This window comes from Lepidochelys kempii, chromosome 28, assembly GCF_965140265.1.
Source record: "Lepidochelys kempii isolate rLepKem1 chromosome 28, rLepKem1.hap2, whole genome shotgun sequence".
In the NCBI taxonomy this organism is placed as follows: domain Eukaryota; kingdom Metazoa; phylum Chordata; order Testudines; family Cheloniidae; genus Lepidochelys; species Lepidochelys kempii.
Window position 1 is genome coordinate 5,335,897 of NC_133283.1, and position 21,070 is coordinate 5,356,966.

The following is a 21,070-nucleotide window of genomic DNA, read 5'->3' on the forward strand; positions in this document are numbered from 1 at the left end:
TCCCAGTTTAGTATCATCCGCAAATTTGCTGAGAGTGCAATCCACACCATCCTCCAGATCATTTATGAAGATATTGAATAAAACCGGCCCCAGGACCGACCCTTGGGGCACTCCACTTGATACCGGCTGCCAACTAGACATGGAGCCATTGATCACTACCCGTTGAGCCCGACAATTTAGCCAGCTTTCTACCCACCTTATAGTGCATTCATCCAGCCCATACTTCCTTAACTTGCTGACAAGAATACTATGGGAGACCGTGTCAAAAGCTTTGCTAAAGTCAAGAAACAATACATCCACTGCTTTCCCTTCATCCACAGAACCAGTAATCTCATCATAAAAGGCGATTAGATGAGATTTTACTCTTTTAAATTCTTGCATTTTCCTGATTTAATTATTTTAGTAACTTTATTGTGCACTTTTAATTGAAGGAACACCCGTTGTTTATTTCTTGTTTAGTAAGTTTATATCGTCTGATTTTAAAGCTGTCTTTTTTTTTTAAGATTGCTAAGTTTTATAACTGTTTTATGTTCTTGAATGGCTGCTATTTTTTGTAAATATAAAAGCTAAGATTTTTCAACATATTTGGGAGTTTAATTTAATGTACATGGGGGGGTTGGCTTTTTGTGCTTTTTAAAATAGAAGATTTGGGTGAATTTCTAAAATGTTTAATGTATTTACATTTTTTAACGTACAGGGTTTTTTGTTTTTTTTTTAGCACACTATTTAACTCTTGTGACACAGATGGTAGCAGGTTTTTACACTTGAATTAATAAAAGGTCCTAGCAACTAATTTTGTTAAAACAGCAAATAGCCACATCTCAGAGTGGTGTAAGCCCCTTTCAGGTTCATAGAGGGTGAAATTCCAGAGCAGGTTACATCTGATGACTCAGAATCAGGACAAAAGATTCTCCCATGGTGCTCTTCTCTCACCCATTCAAAGCCGCCTCACTCAGCGTTGTCTCAGAAATAGGGAGGTGTGTTATTTATGAAAGTTTTAGCATCATCATAATGGGAGAAAAACAGCCAACCTTCCCATCTGCAAGCCATCCCAACTTGGCAGGAAAAAGCCAACCAATGGCTTTGGAAACTGGGATGTAAACTCTGAATGATCACACTGTATTCGGGCTCCATTCAAATTTCCCTTCCACTTTCTGTGACACTTTCCTCTCCAGCTCTAATGAGTCTGTTTTAGGATCACAGAAATCAAACTGTGAAGGAGATAAATGCTGTGTATGGCTCTGACCATAAGTAGCACCGCTGGGGGATGATGGGGAGGGAGGAAATTCCTACAATTCACCCCATCTCCTTCGGCTGTCACAGAGGTTGAGATGACACTTGTCCCCCACTGCCCCTGCTCTTGTTATATTTAAATATCTTTTAAATGAGAAACATGGTACAAAAATAATGGAGGAAATGTGCAAGATGCGTCTGTCCACTATGCACAGACTCTGTCTTTCGCTGTGTATTTATATCAGAATAGTTAACTCGAGCTAGCGAACTCCCTGGGCAATCTAGGGGAGATGAGGTCCAGGTAGATTTTACCTTGACGTAGTTAGTTAAGGTCACCCCGGTGACACTCTGTTCCCCAAAGCAAAACCCTGGCACCCCGTATTCACCATGCTGGAGGAACCTATAAAGGAGAGGAAGTGACGTCATCATTTGTCTGCACTCCCCTCCCAACTCAACACGTGGAAACATGTCTGGAGGACAAAGACTGACCTGGGGAGGTGGTGAATCCCAGCCTGTGTATGAAGGAACTATGTCATCTGGGTGAGACACGGCTTGATTCAAATCTTGTCTAGTTTATAGAACTCAGACTGCGATTTTACTTTTTATTTAATAGGTAACCAACTTTGATCTGTGCGCTTATTACATATAATCACTTAAAATCTACCTTTCTGTCGTTAATAAATCTGTTTTATATTTAACCTAAAACAGAGTGTTTTGCTTGCAGTGCTTGAGAAATCTGCTCAGGAACAAGAGCTGGTGCATGTCCTCTCCACATTGAGGGGCAAACTGGGTTATAAACTCACACTGGTCAGTCTTCTGACGAGGGCAAGATGGTACAGACCTGGGGTCCTAGTCTGGGGAGCTAGAGAAATTGGCTGAAGCCTCTCTATTGTTGGTTCACGAGTGCCTAGGAGAAGCATTTCTGTTACTCAGTTGGATGTATCCCAGCCTATGGATGGCTGTGTAAGCACAGGACCTGGAGAGGTTTGCAGCTTGTCACAGCATCATATTGTGAGAGGGAGCCCAGGTTGGTAAGACAGAGGGCTTACTGATACCCCAGTTCCAGGTTGCACCCCAGGGAACCTGTCATAAGTCCTGTCTCTCCCACATGGGGCTGATGGAAATATCTGGTAGGAAGGACACATAGTCACAAGACTCATAGGACAAAGGAGTTGATCATAAGGACCATGGGAGAAACTCCAAAGAAGGGTGAATTGCAAAGGCAAAAACTGGCAATTCACATGAGTAAGCTGAGGGGACACAGCGAAGCAAATGGTGCAAATAGCCTTGCAGGTCACTATGTAGCAAAAGACCTACAGGGAAAAAAAATCCTTTGTCATGCCTGGACAAGAGCTGTATGTTGTTCATCTCCCTTGCAGATTCTCTGATGATAAATGAGGTGTGACCCCTGATGAAAGTTTTTCCCACACTCACAGCACTCATAAGGTCTCTCTTTTTTGTGGATCCTCTGATGTTTACTAAAGGCTGAGCTGTCAGTGAAGGTTTTCCCGCACTCACGGCATTCGTAGGGTCTCTCTCCCGTGTGGATTCTCTCATGCGTAAGAAGGGCTGAGCTGTCACTGAAGCTCTTCCCACACTCTGGGCATTCGTAGGGTCTCAGTCCTGTGTGGATTCTCAGGTGTCTAATAAGGTCCGAGCGGTAAATAAAGTTTTTCCCGCACTCACAGCATTCGTATGGTCTCTCTCCCATGTGAATTCGCTGGTGTCTAATAAGGTCTGAACTCTGACTGAAGCTTTTCCCGCACTCACAGCATTCATAGGGCTTCTCTCCCGTATGGTTTCTCTGATGTCGAGTGAGGTGTGAGCTCCGAGTGAAGGTTTTCCCACACTCACAGCATTCATAGAGTCTCTCTTTCGTGAAGATTCTCTCATGGTTAATAGGAACTGAGCGGTTACTGAAGTTTTCCCCACGCTGAGTGCATGAGATGTTTCTCTCTCCCATGAGGATTCTCTGCTGGGCTGTGGATTCCTTGAGGTTCTTGTGCGTTCCCTCACAATTAATGGATTCACCAGCTTTCTCCCCTGGCTGGTTTTCCTGCTGCTTCTCTGGTCTGCGCTGACTCTCGTAGGCTTTTCCCTGCTCACAACACATGGACGCATTACTTTTAGATCTTTGCAATAATCCCCTATGTGCCTCTCCCTCAGCCACTTCCTGCTGAGAAATCTGCTCCCTGTTCTCACTCACCATCTTGTCACCTGATGGGATAGAGAGAGAGAAACCTCAGAAACAGGAATGGAAAAAGAGGAGAGCAAACCAAAAGTGTTGGAGAAATGGGGGAAAATTATCAGGAAACGAATTCCCCTAAACTCTTCCCCATGGAGGAGAGAGGAGGGAATTGAGTCTGCCTCTATGTCGCATGCAAACACTCAGAGGGAAGGGAAGGACCTCCTGCCGGGGGCTGGGATGGGTAGGAAGCCCTGAGCCATATCTGCCCTGAGGACCTGACCCCTGCTGGGGACAATCCTGAACACGGACAGCTCCCAAGGTCTTGGTAGGCAAACCCACTTGTTTCCTTCAGGCACTGCCAGTCTTTGAGTTGGTTTAATCAGTCCTTAGCTGTACAGCCACCTCTCAGGAGCTCTCTGTCCCAGAGCTCCAGGACCCACGGCTCCTCCCCTCGATCCAGCTGGGAGATCTCATCAGGATTGGAGGCTGGAAACCCTGCTCATGAGAAGGAAAACAAGGGAGATCAGGGGAATTCATGGGACATTTGTCACCGAAAAATGTTCTACTATTTTAACCCCAGCTCATTTTAAAGCAATAAAACTCCGGGGGCCAGCTCCCCATATGCTCAAAGGTGCAGGTCCCTCTGCTTTTGAGTGAATTCCCTATCTCCGTCTCTGCTGGGAACAAACACAGCCAGACACTCCTCATCAAAGGGGCTCCTAAAACATAGCGTAGGTAACTCCATGGCCCAGGAAGTGAAATCTCTGGCCAGAGGGGAAGTCCCCCTGAAACAGCTTCTTACTGACAGAATGAGACCCAGTGATAGTGGTAAAAATCCTAAGGAAGCTGGGACCGGTGAGAATGGGCTAGTGGGGTTCTGTGCAGTAAGGAAGAGGAGGGAGAAGGGATGTCACTGAATACAGGATCTCAGGGGTGTGAGACGTCAATAAAGCCCATTTTGAGGAATTATGGACTACAGAGAGTCAGGTATAATGGTAGGCAGTATGAAAATTGCCCAGCGTGTGAAGGGGGATAGAATTATAGAAAGGTAACACTGGAAGGCACCTTGGAAAGACGTCCTGTGGCAGGACAAAGAAACCTTAGACCATCCCTGACAGGTGTGTGTGTCCAACCTGTTCTTAAAAACCTACAACTATAGGGATTCCACAATCTCCCTTGGGAACCTATTTCAGTAATTAACTCCCCTTATCGTTAGAAAGATTTTCCGAATATCCAACCTAAATCTCCCTTGCTTCAGATTAAGTTAATCGTTTCTTGTTCTACCCTGGTGGGCATGCAGAATTATTCAGCGCCATCCTTCTTACAGCAGACCATAACATTTTTATCCGATCCCCCTCTCACGCTTCTTTTCTCAAGCCTAAAATTATCCAGTTTTTTTTAACCTTTCCCCACAGGTGAAGTTTTCTAAATTTCGTATTTTTTGTTGCTTTCTTCTGAACTCTCTCTAATTTTCCCGCATCTAAAGCGTGATGCTCAGAATTAGACACGGAGACCGCATCAGTACCAAATAGAGCAGGACAAGTACGACTGATATCTTACATCTGACACTCCTGGTAATACACCAAACAACGATCTTAGCTTTATTTGCAACAGCATCACACTGTTGACTCGTATTCATTTTGTGATCCGCTATAGCCTCAGATCTTTTTCAGCAGTTCTGCCACCTAGACAGATATTCTCCATTTCGTAGTTGTGTATTGGATTTTTTCCTTCCGAAGTGGAGTACTTTGAACTTGCCTTTATTGAATTTCACCTTGTTGATTTCAGAGCAATTTGTCAGAGTGATTTTAAATTCTAATAGTGTTCTCCAAAGTGCCTGCAATCCTTCCCAGCTTGGTGTCAACCACAAATTTTATAGGCATACTCTCCACTCCACTGTCCATGTAATTAATTAAAATATTGACTAGTACCAGACCCAGGACTGATCCCAATTAGGAGACACCCTCCCATATTCCCCTCATTTCCTTATGCAAATGTCACGTGGGACTGTATCACTATTCCTCAGATCAAGCTATAACAACTCTTCTGCTTCCCCCGCATCCACTAGGCCAGTAATCTAAGTTCCCTCTAAGCTGTACGGCCGTGCAGCAGCCTATCAAGGGCCATGCAGGCGCTCAGGACTGCAGCCGGGGAGAGGCGCCTCTCCCCCGGCCCCAGCCATGTAAAGCTAAGGCCTTCGTTTGCAGCCAGATTAAAAGAGCATCAGTCATTAGCTGAGAAGCCGGAAGTCACATCCTCACATTCCATCTAATTTATATTAAAACAATGTCATATCAGGCTGTCAGGAAGGAGACCCCATCTTAATGGCCCCCACTATCAACAGATAAAGAAACAGATCTTAAGATGGCTAAAGAAAACTTAGTTCGATGGCGTCCTGTCTGTCAAGAAATCACTTATCAATAGTAGTAGTTGTGAAGTCCTCATTTCTTTGTTTTGTCATTATGGTCCTCACTTCCCTATTGTTTGTCTGTATAGTCTCTGTCTGGTTCTTTAATTGTTTCATAATTAATTTTGCCAGGTGTAAATTAATGGAGGTGGTGGGGTAGGATAGCTTAAAGAATTTTGTTACACTATGTTAGGCTTGGTTAGTAAAATTTTAGTATAATGATTGGTTAAGGTCTAGCTAAGCAGGACTCAAGTTTCACTGTATAAAGTGAGGTCCAAGAAGGAGATCGGCTGGGAAGAGAAGAAGAAGAAGACGACGGAAAGACCTGGAAGAAGAAGAACTCACCCCCAAGACTCAGCCTAAGATCAGAGCTGTTAAGAATCCTCTGCCCGACCGTGACGTGCAGCAAGTAGGACCCAGACGACACCAACCTTGCCTGGCCAACAGGGAAAGTTCGCCTGCGTGATCAGGGCTGGTGAGCATGGCATTGTAGGCTTAATGTGTATTCTGCTTGGTAATGGTTAATAAATAGAGGATCGGGATATTACCGTGTAAGGCTCTTTCACTGGTAAAAGGTCCTGCACACCTACAGAAGTAGGATACACCCAGAGCCCTACGTACTGGGAAAGGGTGTGAGTACTTACATTGACCAGGTTAATTACACCCTGAGCCCTACGAATTGGGAACGGGTAGGTGCTTTTTGCCTGGAGCCTTACGAATTGGGACAACGTGTGAGTGCCCACATTAACCGGGTTACACCTGGAGCCCTATGGACTGGGAAAAGGTGAGGTGCCCTATTGTGTGCAGGTAACAGCCCCGGACCTGCCGTGGTCTCCCCACACCAGCACCTGGGCCCCTAGCCAGAGCCCTCAGCCCCCCCCCCCCCCCGCCCACACACACCCAAACCCTCCGCCCCAGCCCTGAGCCCCCTCCTACACCCTGAAACCCTCATCCCCACCCCTGCCACACAACACCTCCATGCTGGTGCACATAACAAAACTCATTCCGCACATGGATGGGAAAAATTAAGAGGGAACACAGCCAGTAACCTTGTCAAAGAAGGAAATTAGCTTGGTTTGGCATGATCATTCTAACTGTGGTGACGTACTCACGCTTACTCATGTTGTCTTGAAATTTGCTACTCTTCATTGGCATGCCGAGCAGGGCTATTGGTTGAAATTTGGGTTTAATGGATCCAGGGGCTCCTGAGATAAAGCTTTCGGACAACGTGTGTTGTGTATTTTTATTGCATTTTGAAGGAGTTCCTTTTGGAAGTTTTGTCCTCTGATAGCAACATGCCTGGGTTAAGAGCAATATTTTAGAGTACTTAAATCCAAATGCAGACTTTTCCCTGGTCTACACTTAGAAGTGTGGACAATATAGCTCTGTGGGTTAGGGATGTGAAACCCTCCCCCCCCCCATAGCTACGCCAGCAAAATCTCTAGTGTAGACACAATTATAGTGGCAAAAAAAGTTCATTAAAAAAAAATGAAGGAAATCCAATGTCCACAAACTACGTTAATTTAACTACAGTTGCCCAGCGCTGCCTCATGCCCTTCCAGCATACGGACGGTGGCTAAAGTTAAACCTCTGAAAACCAGAAAATGAAGAGGTAAAGTACACTACATCCTTAACTCTGCCCCCGGCCACTAACCCCGGAGCCGGCAATAGCCACTGCGAACGTGTCTGTCAGGGTGGTGCAGAGGTTAAGAGCTACCGAGGGAAGTGGAGGTTTCGCCATCTCTTGAAGTCTTCAAGTCGAGGCTGGACGCCTTTCCGGAAGATGATTTAGTCCAAGACAAGGTATTCAGCTTATGACAGCAGTGACTGGATGAAATTCTACCGTCTGTGTTGTACGGGTGGCCCCTGAGGGCCCAAGTCTGCCTCATTTCACGGCTGAGTTTGCTAGGTGGTACCAGCAAAGGGGCGTTTTTGCCGTGGGAACGGTCAGCACTCTGCTGGCGGAGGGGTTAATGGCCTCCAGGGCTTCAGCGAAGACAATGACGCAGAAGGAATCCTCACGGGGAGGGTAAATGGGTGGTGAGATTTTGCAAGTCTGGGTTGGTTTGCGTGGAGGAAGCTCAGAGCAGCTCCCGTTCACGAGGCCAGACCTATCCCCCGTTCTGCCTTAGCAAAGAGTTGTTAAGACTTTGTGCCGTAGTTCTCCCATGCTCTGTTCCCCGTGTTGTGTAGCAGGGCAGGGCACAGGGCTGGTGTGTGTGTCCCTGGCATGGTGGGGTGTCGCTGAAACAGGGCAGAGTTAAGGTTACATTGTGGGGGTGACATGAACCTTAATTAGTCACTTCCCCTTCTAGTAACCACGGGGACAGGAACCCTTACCCAGCGAGGTCACAGTCTCGTAGTTCTCCTGCATGACGTCTCTGTAGAGGGCTCTCTGAGCGGGGTCCAGCAGAGCCCACTCTTCCCTGGTGAAATACACGGCCACCTCCTCGAAGGTCACCGGCCCCTGAAAGAGCCAGAGCCCCACGCTCAGGACCTGCTGCCCCACTCACAGCCCCACTATTCGTGGGGGAGAGGAGCCGATCAAACGGAAGCTCTGGGTGGCTCACAGTCAACAGAGTCCCACCCCCACCCCGCTCAGAGCACCCAGGAGGCATCAGGGTGAGGGGAGAAAGAGAGAGACCCTCGCCCCCCCCCAGCAGAGAGAGGGGACAGGGGTCCTCACATCCATCACTCCCCTACTAGCCAGGGGCTGATACAGGAGATGGAGACCCCCCCGCCCACAGCAGGCTCCAGGCCCCCTGGTAAGTAGCCCAACTCCCTCCCCATTCCCAGCAGCTGGATGTGAGGGGATGGAGCATCTCCCTTAAGCCCCACTGGTGGGTGCCCCCTTCTTCTCTCACAGCAGCCGCTGGTTGATCAGTTCCAGTTCCAGCCCAAGGGGTCTGGAAGGTTTTCCCAAGACTGTCCAGGGATGGGGCGGGGGGTTGTTTCCTGTTCCAAAAATGAAGGCATTTCCCCCCCCCCCCCAAACCCTAAGAGTCTCGTCCTAGACTCTAGGAACCGGGTGACACAAGTCTCAGCAAGTTTGTCACACCTTCTTTCAGCTCCATGGCATATTTTTCTGCCTTCTCCCACCATCAATGCATTCATTGCTCCTTTCCCACCGGCAACTCCCGGACAGTCCCGACCTGAACCGGTTCCAGTGCAGCCCTGCCCCTGCCCCTTCCCCTTCCCACGGGAGGAGGGGGTGGTCTGGGAGAAAACATGGAGGTTATTCTGCAGCCTGTCAAGGCAAAAGGAGCATTCAGGGAGATGTCGGAACAGGCGTCAGTTAGCGTCACATCCCAGTTCTCTGTCCACCCCCTTCCCAAACCTTTCCCTGCAGAAAGACATTCCAGGCTCTGCCATTCAAAGGCCAGAAATGTCCCAAACACAAGCCCTGGTAATAAGAGTGGGGTAAGAGTACCTACATATCTGTGGGTGAGGGGGCTCAGGGCTGGGGAGTAGGGTGTGGGGCGGTGCTGACCTGGGGGGGGTGCTCCCCGGAAGGGCAACAAGAACTCCCCTCCCTCAGCTCCACGTGCTGCCTCTGCCCCCAGGCACCGCCCCCGCAGTTCCCATTGGCTGTGGTTCCCAGCCAATCGTAGGACTGGAAGGGACCTCGAGAGGTCAGCTGGTCCCGTCCCCTGCACTCAAGGCAGGGCTAAGTATTGTCTAGACCATCCCCGGCAGGTGTTTGTCCAGCCTGCTCTTAAAAATCCCCAGCGATGGAGATTCCACCACCTCCCTGGGAAATTTACTCCCGTGCTTCACCACCCCGACAGGCAGGAAATTTTTCCTAATGTCCAACCTGAACTGCCCTGGCTGCAATTGAAGCCCATTGCTTCTTGTCCTGTCCCCAGAGGTTAAGGAGAACTATTCTTCTCCCTCCTTGTAACCACCTTTTATGTCCTTGAGAACTGTGATCATGTCCCCCCTCGGTCTTCTCTTCTCCAGACTAAGACAAACCCAGTGTTTTCACTCTTCCCTGATGGGTCATGTTTTCTAGACCTTGAATCGTTTTTGTTGCTCTTCTCTGGACTTTCCCCAATTTGTCCACCTCTTTCCTGAAGTGTGGTGCCCAGAACTGGACACAATCCTCCAGTTGAGGTCTAATCCGCGCGGAGTAGAGCGGAAGAATTACGGTAATTCTCGTGTCTTGCTTTCAACACTCCTGCTAATACGTCCCAGAAGGATGTTTCCTTTTTTTTTTTTTGCAGCAGTGTTAAACTGTTGACTCATATTTAGCTTGTGATCCACTCTGACCCCCAGATCCCTTCCTGCAGGGCTCCTTCCTAGGCCGTCATTGCCCGTTTTGTGTGTGTGCAATTGATCGCTCCTTTGCATTTGTCCTTGCTGAATTTCATCCTATTGACTTCAGACCATTTCTCCAGTTTGGAGAGCTGCAGAACTGGGGCTCGGGGTGGAGAGAAGGCACCACATGGATCTAGGAACTGGAGGTCGCGGCTTCCTAGGAACCAAGTAGGGAACCTGCCCCGGCCCTGCCAACTCTCCCCTGAGCACCCGGGCCCCCCCGTTAGAGGGGCGGGGGGCCAGGGCGTCTCCACATGCCAGTGCCCACAGGCACCGCCCCCACAGCTCCCATTGGCCGCAGTTCCCGACCAATGGGAGCTGTGGAGTCGGCGCTCAGGGCCGGCACAGCCCACGGAGACCCCCTCCCCAGGGGCCACAGGAAGGTGCTGGCTGCTTCCGGGAGCAGTGCGGAGTGAGGGCGGGCAGGAATCTTCCCTTAGCCCCGCTGCGTTCTGGGGGCCCCTGGGTCCTTTTAAATCACCCGGGCCCCTCAGTGGTTTGAGTATTGGCCTGCTAAACCCAGGGTAGTGAGTTCAGTCCTTGAGGCGGCAAAAATTTAGGGATCTGGGGCAAAAATTGGGGATTGGTCCTGCTTTGAACAGGGGGTTGGACTAGATACCTCCTGAGATCCCTTCCAACCCTGATATTCTACGATTGTATGATCTGCTGGCCATCCACACCGGCAGCCGGGAGCCCTGGGGGATGATGCTTCTTGAACAAGAGACTGTAGGGCACAGAAGAGCCAAAATATTTAAGACATTTCCAGGCTCTGTCACTGGCAAATAATGGCCACTAACCCACTCTAGAGGTGGCTGCATCTCAGTGCTGGGGGAAGCAACCCCTCATAGGTTTTTGGGGATACTTTTGCTCATAATCAAAGAGTCATGGTCACAGAGACCGAGGCCAGAAAGGACCACCAGATCATCTGATCTAGCTTCCTGTATATCACAGGACACTGTTGCTCTACGTAGATTTGACCTGGTAAAAGCGAAGCAGGAATAGTACCACAGGGTTTGGACTGTATCACAGATGAGTGTGAATTAGGTGTGTAGGTAAGATAAGGCTGTAAAGCGAAGCTGAAGGCCTGTAAGATATTAGGCTTAGCCAGACAAGGCCTTAAGCCCAAGATACGTTGACAGGACCAGTTACCCAAGACATGACCCTGAACCCATAAATTGCATGACAACAGCAAAAGTGTGTTCATTGCTGATGCTTAGGAAAACTTGCCACAATGTACCTGTTAACACCGCAAGATGTCAGTTCGGAACAGTCACAAATATTTGGGGGAATTCTAAAATAAGCACAAGTTACTTTAGTAACTGATTGATGCCAGTGTTAGTGAGGGTAAGAGGAACTAATTAGCCTATGGAAAATGAGGCATCCTGAATTTAGTAGGATGTGGAAGGACAGAGAAGGATAAGCCTTTACACGTGTGTATGAGTCTTAGTGGGCATAAGCGTCACTCAGGATAAAAGACAGCACCCAGCTTGTGTGCGGTAGGGTGGGGAACACATCCGAAGATGTCCAGCAGATGACCACCATAAGAATGGCCCTACTGGGTCAGACCAAAGGTTCATCTTTCCCAGTGTCCTGTCTTCCGACAGTGGCCAGGGCCAGGTGCCCCAGAGGGAATGAACAGAAAAGGGAATCACCAAGTGATCCATCCTCTCTCTCCCATTCCCAGCTTCTGGCAAACAGAGGCTAGGGACACCCTCCCTGCCCAGCCTGGCTAATAGCCATTGACGGACCTGACCTCCATGAACTTATCTAGTTCATTTTTGAACCCTGTTATGGTCTTGGCCTTCCCAACATCCTCTGGCAAGGAGTTCCACAAGTTAACTGTGCGTTGTGTGAAGAAATACTTCCTTTTGTTTGTTTTAAACCTGCTGCCTATTAATTTCATTGGGTGACCCCTAGTTCTTGTGTTATGAGAAGGAGTAAATAACATGTCCTTATCTACTTTCTCTACACCAGGCATGATTTTATAGACCACAATCATATCCCCCTTAGCCGTCTCTTTTCCAAGCTGAAAAGTCCCAGCCTTATTAGTCTCTCCTCATATGGAAGCTGGCCCATCCCCCTCATCATTTTTGTTGCCCTTTTCTGAACCTTTTCCAATTCCAATATATCTTTTTTGAGATGGGGCAACCACATCTGCACGCAGTATTCAAGATGAGACAATATGATCTTTTCTGTCTTAATATCGATCCCTTTCCTAACGCTTGCCAACACCTGATGATCCCCTTACCTATTCCAACGTTCCCCAAGGGGATGTGAGTGGGAACGTATCGATGCTGGACGTTACGTACTTTCCCTCCATCTTCTGTTACGTTCCTACGCTTTGGCCTTTCTTTATCTGCTCGGGGAAATGACGAGCAAACAGACGCGGGATAACCTGTGATTGTATCCCCTCTAAGAGTGGTTCCTCGTGTCCCCCTAGAGTCTCTCCATCTAGTGATATTCATAGCAGTGGTTCTCACCCTGTCAGTCCTGATACTGTTGCCAACCTGGGAGGCCGAATCCTTATCGCAAATCACTGCCGTTTAAAAGACCTTGCATTACTACCGCCGTACGTTCACCGCCGTAGACATGCCCTTCGTCGCTAGGAAATCCGTTTTGTTTGTAACCGTACCCGTCTTCTGCTCTTACCTCACATCGCTTAAATCTCTGTTCTTTGTTAACAAACTCATCCTCATTTGGGTGGACTTGTATTTTGATGCCCCCAGCTGCTTCCCTCCCCCACCACCCCGCATCCCTCCTGGCCTCCAGTGCCCGCCCCATGCTTCCAGCCCCCCCCCCCCCCCCCCCACCGTCTCCTCCACAGATCCCGCCAGGGTCGGCCTTAGGGAAAGTGGTGTCCTGGCTCTGGTTATATGTCTCACTACGACAATCTGTAACCCACTAATTCCCCTTTGTCCCACGAATGCAGCGGTGTTAACTGCCCACGCCAGAGGCCTCCGAGGAAGTGAGCTGCAGCTCACGAAAGCTTACGCGCTAATAAATTGGTTCGTCTCTAAGGGGCCGCAAGTCCTCCTGTTCTTTTCACTTCGGTTTGAACGGTTTGTGGCAATATGGGTTAATTCCTTAGGATTCTCAATCTGTTCCAGGCTGAGTTCCTTCCCCAGACCTGAGGAGAAGCTCTGTGGATCTCGAAAGCGTGTCTCTTTCACCAGCGGAAATCGGCCCAGCGAAAGAGGTCACGTCACCCGCCTGGCCGCTCGGGGCACTTTAGATCCGTTCTTGAGAACTGGGGAGAAAAATGGGTCAAAACCGAAATATTCGATAATATAAGATCAAAACACCAAGACCTGAGGGATGGTGAATAATTCGAGGGGTGAGTGGGAAAGTTTGAAAGGATTGTATGGGATTGTAAAATACACAGGCAGTAACGGTTCCCCACCATTCCCCTGGGCAGCAGGGAGCCCTTTGTGAAGGTGTTTTAAGAAGACCAGGGAGGGGGGGGTCTGGAGCAGGAAGGCCCCCTGGCAGTGGGGAGGGGGAGCAGGATGGGAGGGGCAGGGGACAGGCAGCTTGTGGCTGTGGGGAGCTGCACTGGGCAGATGGGTGGGGGGGGCGGCAGCTGGGCCTGGTTACGCCACTGAGAAAAATCACTTCTCCCTTCCCCCCGTGTCCCTCCCATGCCCTGTTGCTGGCAGAGACCGGCCGCCCCGTCCCACCCCAGAGCCAGCCGCGTCTCCAGGCTCCCCTAAGCTGGACCCACAGTTGGGGGAATGACTCATGGCGACAATTTCCCACCTGAACAAGGACAATTGGCGGCAGATAAAATGGGTGGGGAAATAGCTCACAACTGAGACTTTAAACTGTGACCTTTGGGAATTAGAAAATGGGGCAAAATCTGAGGACAATAGAGACAGGGACAATCATTGGAGAAAAAAGGGGGGGATCGACATGGATTTTATCCCCATATTTTATAATTGGAGGGGAAAGGGGAAGAATTCAGGAGACATTATTCAGTGTTTGAGACTGAAGTGGCAAAACCAGAGAGAAACCCCCCCCCCCATCTCCAGCCTGTGCAGAGCCAGGTCCACCCAGTTCACACGGTCTGTCCCCTCCCTCCCTGGCTCATTTCTCATCCCTCCCTTTCCAGCCCCTGCACCCCCAGACACACGAAGGGGAACCCCACTGCGGCCCGGTCTCTTGACCCATCTGACCCCCCCCCCGTGCCTCTGGGGCAGCCCCTGGCTGGAGCCGGGGGCCGGGGGGGGGGCAGCGGGGTCACTGGTGTGAACACAGCTCGGGGTCCGCCCCAGGTGCGGGAACAACCCGGGGGCCGGTTCCCAGGGGCGGGGGGACCTGGGCCCCCTTGTGCAGAGGCGTCTCCCCCCCCCCCCCCCGAGCCCTTGGTTAATTACCTGCAGGCTCCGGCCCAGGGCTGCCCAGGCGGCTGGTCCCAGCTGGGGAACATCCCCCCCGGCTGGGCAGGGAGGCATTAATGACGCCCCCCCAGCACAGACCCCATGGGGGAACAAGCCCCCCAGCCACGCCCCTGCAAAGGCTGCCCTCCCTGGGGGTCACCCTCTGCTCCCCCTGCTGAGGTTAGAGGGGGCAAATCGGAGGGGAGGGCTGGGAATCTGTGCAGGGGCCGCACTGCCCGCCCAGGAGGGTCGAACAGCTGGAGGCAGCAAGGAGAGGGGCCATGGGGCAGAATCAGGGGCTGGGGGGTCAAGACCAGGGAGACGCATTGCAGTGGCAGAGGGGAAACCCACACACAATATAACTCCGCACCTGCTTCCCAGGGCTGTGTGTTTAAAGGCACAGGGCACCCCAGTGCCTGGAGCGGTGGTGCTCAACCAGGGGGACGTGTAACCCTGGGGGTACGCAGAGGTCTTCCAGGGGGTGGATCAACTCATCTAGAGATTTGCAAAGTCAATACAAACTAATGCCTTGCATGGTGACAGGGTTCAGAGGGGTGGCCGTGTTAGTCCGTATCAGCAAAAACAAGGACTCCTTGTGGCACCTTAGAGAGGAACAAACGTATATGGGCATAAGCTTTCGTGGGCTATAACCGAACCCATGCATCTGATGAAGTGGGTTCTAGCCCACGAAAGCTTATGCCTAAATCCATTTGTTTGTCTCTAAGGTGCCACAAGGACTCCTCGTTGTTAATGCAAACTAAAATGGCAAACAGACAGTGACTTGTTCATACTGCTCTCTACCCTGTACGCTGCAATGTCTGTGCAAGGTTTATTTTCCACTGGATTTATAATTCTATGGTAAAATGAGAAATTAAGCAGTTGTTCAGTCCTAGTGTGCTGTGGTACTTTTGTACGTTAATGTTTTGCAAGCAAGAAGATTTTTAAGTGAGGTGAAATCAGACGTACAGTCTAGAGAAGGCAGCTTTCCCCGTCAAGAATGACTTACTGAGCTGCGAAAGGAGACTTGGTTCAGTGAAATATTCCGCATACACATACCCCATGCATGTTTTTAGTGTTTAAAAGAGTCGCTTCTCAGTTTATTGTACTGGAGCTCGGCTGTTCTCAGTGGTGGCAGATGGCAGAACGAGGAGTAATGGTCTCACGTTGCAATGGAGGAGGTTTAGGTTGGATATTAGGAAAAACTTTTTCCCTAGGAGGGTGGTGAAACACTGGAATGCGTTACCTAGGGAGGTGGTGGAATCCCCTTCCTTAGAAGTTTTTAAGGTCAGGCTTGACAAAGCCCTGGCTGGGATGATTTAGTTGGGGATCGGTCCTGCTGTGAGCAGGGGGTTGGACTAGATACCTCCTGAGGGCCCTTCCAACCCTGATATTCTATGATTCTATGATTCCATACGTCTGCAGAAAGCCTCCTCGCAGTTCCCAGATTTGGTTTATCTGCTCTTCTGATTCCCTGCTTTGGGAATCCAGTGTGAAGGGAGTTGCACTCCTTTTATTTGCTTTTTAAATGTTTTTTATTACTCTTTTTATTCTTCCTCATTTACCGGTGTTAGCATTGTGCGGCTGGATGTCCCTGTGCTATGGAATTGATATTTTAATAGCCAATAATTACTGACAGGTTTCAGAGTAACAGCCGTGTTAGTCTGTATTCGCAAAAGGAAAAGGAGTACTAATGGCACCTTAGAGACTAACCAATTTATTTGAGCATGAGCTTTCGTGAGCTACAGCTCACTTCATCGGATGCATACTGTGGAAAGTGTAGAAGATCTCTCTGGTCACGCGATTACAGACATAAAAGTCACTATTTTACAACAAAAAAACTTCAAATCCAGACTCCAGCGAGAAACTGCTGAATTGGAATTCATTTGCAAATTGGATACAATTAACTTAGGCTTGAATAGAGACTGGGAGTGGCTAAGTCATTATGCAAGGTAACCTATTTCCCCTTGTTTTTTCCTCCCCCCCCCCACCCAAGACGTTCTTGTTAAACCCTGGATTTGTACTGGAAATGGCCCACCTTGATTATCATACATTGTAAGGAGAGTGATCACTTTAGATAAGCTATTACCAGCAGGAGAGTGGGGTGGGAGGAGGTATTTTTTTCATGCTTTGTGTGTATAAAAAGATCTTCTACACTTTCCACGGTATGCATCCGATGAAGTGAGCTGTAGCTCACGAAAGCTCATGCTCAAATAAATTGGTTAGTCTCTAAGGTGCCACAAGTCCTCCTTTTCTTTTTGTGTTGTAATTGAAATCAATATATTTGAAAAAGTAGAAAATGTCCAAACATATTTAAATAAATGGTATTCTACTATTAACAGCGCAATTAAACGTGCAATTAATCACGATTAATTTTTTTTAATCGCTTGACAGCCCTAGTTCTTTCTGTTTGCCATTTTGTTCCTGAGCCGTTAGGGTGCACTAGGACCAGTGATGACTGGAAAAAGGCTAATGTAGTGCCCATCTTTAAAAAAGGGAAGAAGGAGGATCCTGGGACCTACAGGCCAGTCAGCCTCACCTCAGTCCCCGGAAAAATCATGGAGCAGGTCCTCAAAGAATCAATCCTGAAGCACTTACAGGAGAGGAAAGTGATCAGGAATAGTCAGCATGGATTCACCAAGGGAAGGTCATGCCTGACTAATCTAATTGCCTTTTATGACAAGATAACTGGCTCTGTGGATGAGGGGAAAGCAGTGGATGTGTTCTTCCTTGACTTTAGCAAAGCTTTTGACACGGTCTCCCACAGTATTCTTGCCAGCAAGTTAAAGAAGTATGGGCTGGATGAATGGACTATAAGGTGGATAGAAAGCTGGCTAGATTGTCGGGCTCAACGGGTAGTGATCAATGGCTCCATGTCTAGTTGGCAGCCGGTATCAAGTGGAGTGCCCCAGGGGTCGGTCCTGGGGCCGGTTTTGTTCAATATCTTCATAAATGATCTGGAGGATGGTGTGGATTGCACCCTCAGCAAGTTTGTGAATGACACTAAACTGGGAGGAGAGGTAGATACACTGGAGGGCAGGGATAGGATACAGAGGGACCTAGACAAATTGGAGGATTGGGCCAAAAGAAATCTGATGAGGTTCAACAAGGACAAGTGCAGAGTCCTGCACTTAGGACGGAAGAATCCCATGCACCGCTACAGACTAGGGACCGAATGGCTCGGCAGCAGTTCTGCAGAAAGGGACCTAGGGGTGACAGTGGACGAGAAGCTGGATATGAGTCAGCAGTGTGCCCTTGTTGCCAAGAAGGCCAATGGCATTTTGGGATGTATAAGTAGGAGCATAGCGAGCAGATCGAGGGACGTGATCGTTCCCCTCTGTTCGACATTGGTGAGGCCTCATCTGGAGTACTGTGTCCAGTTTTGGGCCCCACACGACAAGAAGGATGTGGAAAAATTGGAAAGAGTCCAGCAAAGGGTAACAAAAATGATCAGGGGACTGGAACACATGACTTATGAGGAGAGGCTGAGGGAACTGGGGATGTTTAGTCTGCGGAAGAGAACAGTGAGGGGGGATTTGATAGCTGCTTTCAACTCCCTGAAAGGGGGTTCCAAAGAGGATGGCTCTTTCTCAATGGTAGCAGATGACAGAACGAGGAGTAATGGTCTCAAGTTGCAGTGGGGGAGGTTTAGGTTGGATATTAGGAAAAACTTTTTCACTAGGAGGGTGGTGAAACACTGGAATGCGTTACCTAGGGAGGTGGTGGAATCTCCTTCCTTAGAAGTTTTTAAGGCCCGGCTTGACAAAGCCCTCGCTGGATGATTTAGTTGGGGATCGGTCCTGCTTCGAGCAGGGGGTTGGACTAGATACCTCCTGAGGACTAGATACCCACCCTGATATTCTATAATTCTATGATCCACAAAAGTATTTAGGATCCTAATTTCTATCTTTGTGGATCTGGGCCTGTGCTCATATTTTTGCTGTTACCTTTCCCAAAGAATCCACCTATCTAAAATGACTCTATGATCTACAGTACTGTCTTGACTCCTCCCCTTTCCCCAATTGAAAATTCCTTTTAAAAACCTTATTTCTGTAAGTAATCCCCCGCATCCTGCAAAGACTGAAACACACGCTGTACTCTTCTCTTCCGTCATTTGCTGCTGGATGCTGATTTTTCTATGGACTTGTTTACATTCCTAATTACGTACTTTACGGTTGTAGCCTTTGATGTCTGATCCATAGTTTTGCTATGACACAGTTCAGCCATGTTCTTCATACTGAAAATTTCACTGGTTTGTCCTGGCAAAAATCAACACGGATTTTTAAAAACCATGTATTTTGTTCCTCCTTTGTGTCGGTCCCGGGGAGGGGCAGACTGTTGCAGTTACCAGACATTCTCTGTGTTTGATACTGAAGCCGGTGAGGCAGTTTTCCTTGTAGGCAGTCCACCTGGCTACTCCCTATACATTTCAGATCCTTCATCCGCAGAAAAACTGGGGATTCTTCAATTGGACTCTGGAAAACAGAAACTGTGGAAGATGACCCAGCTGCGGCCCCTCATTCTGAAAGTACTCCATGTCAAATTTGTATGATATTTCTTAATGCTGTGCAATTATTATGTGATTTCTAATTAAAAGTTTAATTCGTTTACAGAGACGTATTTGGAGTATAAAGACATTCGTACTCTGGAAAGTACAGGAGACTCGAACTATGCATAGAAGAGTCAGACAAGATCTTTGTTACATATGCCTAGTGAGGGGCAAAGTACACAGGAAGAGAATAGGGAGAGTAGAATAACATCCTAGATCACGAACAAGCATCTTCGTTCACACGCAGTGGGATATGTCATAGGTCTCTCCATATGAATAAGGCATTTAATTAGTGAAAAATTAAAAAAAGAAAGAAAAAATGTTGACACTGAAAGGGCAGGGAAATCTACTTGGACATAGTTTTAGCTACCAGCATTAAAGTTGCAGTTTGAGACAAATAAATGAGGGTACCAAATAGAATTTAAAATATGAACCCTCAAAAGAAATAGATTTCTGGAAAAAAATGACATTCATGAGTAAGTCAAGATTTCTACTTATACTTTTGGTCATTAGCAAACCATCATTTGCTGTGCTCCACCCCCCAAATCTGCCCCGGTCTAGGGCCCACCCCTTGCCCCCCATTCTGCCCTGGCCATGCCCCACTCCCCCAATCTGCCCTAGCTCCAAGACGGGACCCAGGACCCCGGCCCGCCCGCTACACTAGGTACCATCCGCCAGCCCATAGCCAACCAGCAGGACCCATTCATGCCCAGCTGGCAGAGCCGGGTGGGCGGTACCCCCGCTGCAGGGTGGCTGCCCCTTTGCTCGCCCAGGGGCCCGGACAACGGCAGTGGGGGCCGGGGTAGGTGCCTTGCGCCCGGAGCTCCCCCCGGCAGCTGCAGCCTTCATCACCATCACCTGAGCAGAAGCCGCAGCCCATGGCCGGGGGGCTGGGGGCACTTGGGTGGAGAGGGGCCAGGGGCGCAAGAGACCCAGGGTACCTGGGGAAGGGGCACAGAGGGGCCTGGGGAGATTGGGGTTTTAGGGGGGCCGGGGGAAAGCAGAAAGATGGGGAAGTCAAGGAGGCAATGGGGGGTGGGTAGTAAGGGATTGGGGGGACCCGTGCAGGGGCGCTGGACAGAGAGGCCCTGGGGAGATATTAGGGGTGGGGAGATATCTGGGGGGGTTGGATGAAGTAAGAGACCAGGAGGAGCGGGGGCGGGGCAGTACGGGATGGGGGTGGTGGGGGGGGATCAGGGATTTGGAGAAGGGGAGGGTAGAGACTGGTGGATCCTGGGCAGGGGGAACCAGCGTGTTGGTGGGGGGGGGGGGAATCGGGAAGGGACCAGAGGGAGATCAGGGTGCTGTGAGGGGGGGTCCCTTTGGCTCTCGGTGCAGCTGGTAATGGAGGGGCGTGGAGGGAGGGAGGGTCTCTGGGCAGACTGACCTGGGAGGGCTCTGGCTGGGGTGGGGGTGGGGGGTGTCTCAGCGGGAGCAGGGATCTGGGGGCTGGGTTAGGGGGTCCCAGACAGGCAAGGAGGGACTGAGTTCCCAGTGTGGGCGCCCCTGGCTGGTGAAGTGTGTGTGTGGGGGGGGGGGCGGGGGGGGCCGCTGGGAGCCCCCGGTGGGACTGTCCCTTTGGGGGTCCTAGGCAGGTGGTGGTGGGGTACCAGGAAGGTGGAGTGGTGGGATTCCGGGGGGAGGGGGGGGGTCCTGGCCAATGAGGTGGGTGGGCCTGGGTCCTAGTGGCTCATGGGGGGAACGTCTGGGGAGAGTCTCGGTGGGAGGGTCCAATCTGGACCTGTGGTGCTGCGAGCCTGGGGAACTCCCTGCCACAGGACCCTGCGAGCACACGCTGGCCTCCAGCCGGAGCAGGGACACCCAGAGTGTGGCAGGGCTCAGCCACCTCACCACATCAGGGATTGGGAAGAACCATGGTGGGGAAGATGGGAGGATGCCCCCCCAACCCCCGCTTCCCCTAGACTCCCGGCTTTTCCCACAACCCCTCTGAGAGGCATGGAATCGGCCTCAGGTTACCCAGGGGAAACTGAGGCAGAGGACAA

At 49.8% G+C, this 21,070-nt stretch overlaps 1 protein-coding gene across 1 annotated transcript in view; it reads right to left on the reverse strand.

Moving 5' to 3' along the window:
- Positions 1–21,070, reverse strand: part of LOC140904241 (uncharacterized) — a 307,623-nt gene that overhangs the window by 69,660 nt on the left and 216,893 nt on the right. Inside the window, exon 5 of the mRNA XM_073326716.1 lies at positions 2,673–3,107. Within this exon, the coding sequence (XP_073182817.1) occupies positions 2,673–3,107 (435 nt within the window). The remainder of the gene's footprint in view (positions 1–2,672; positions 3,108–21,070) is intronic.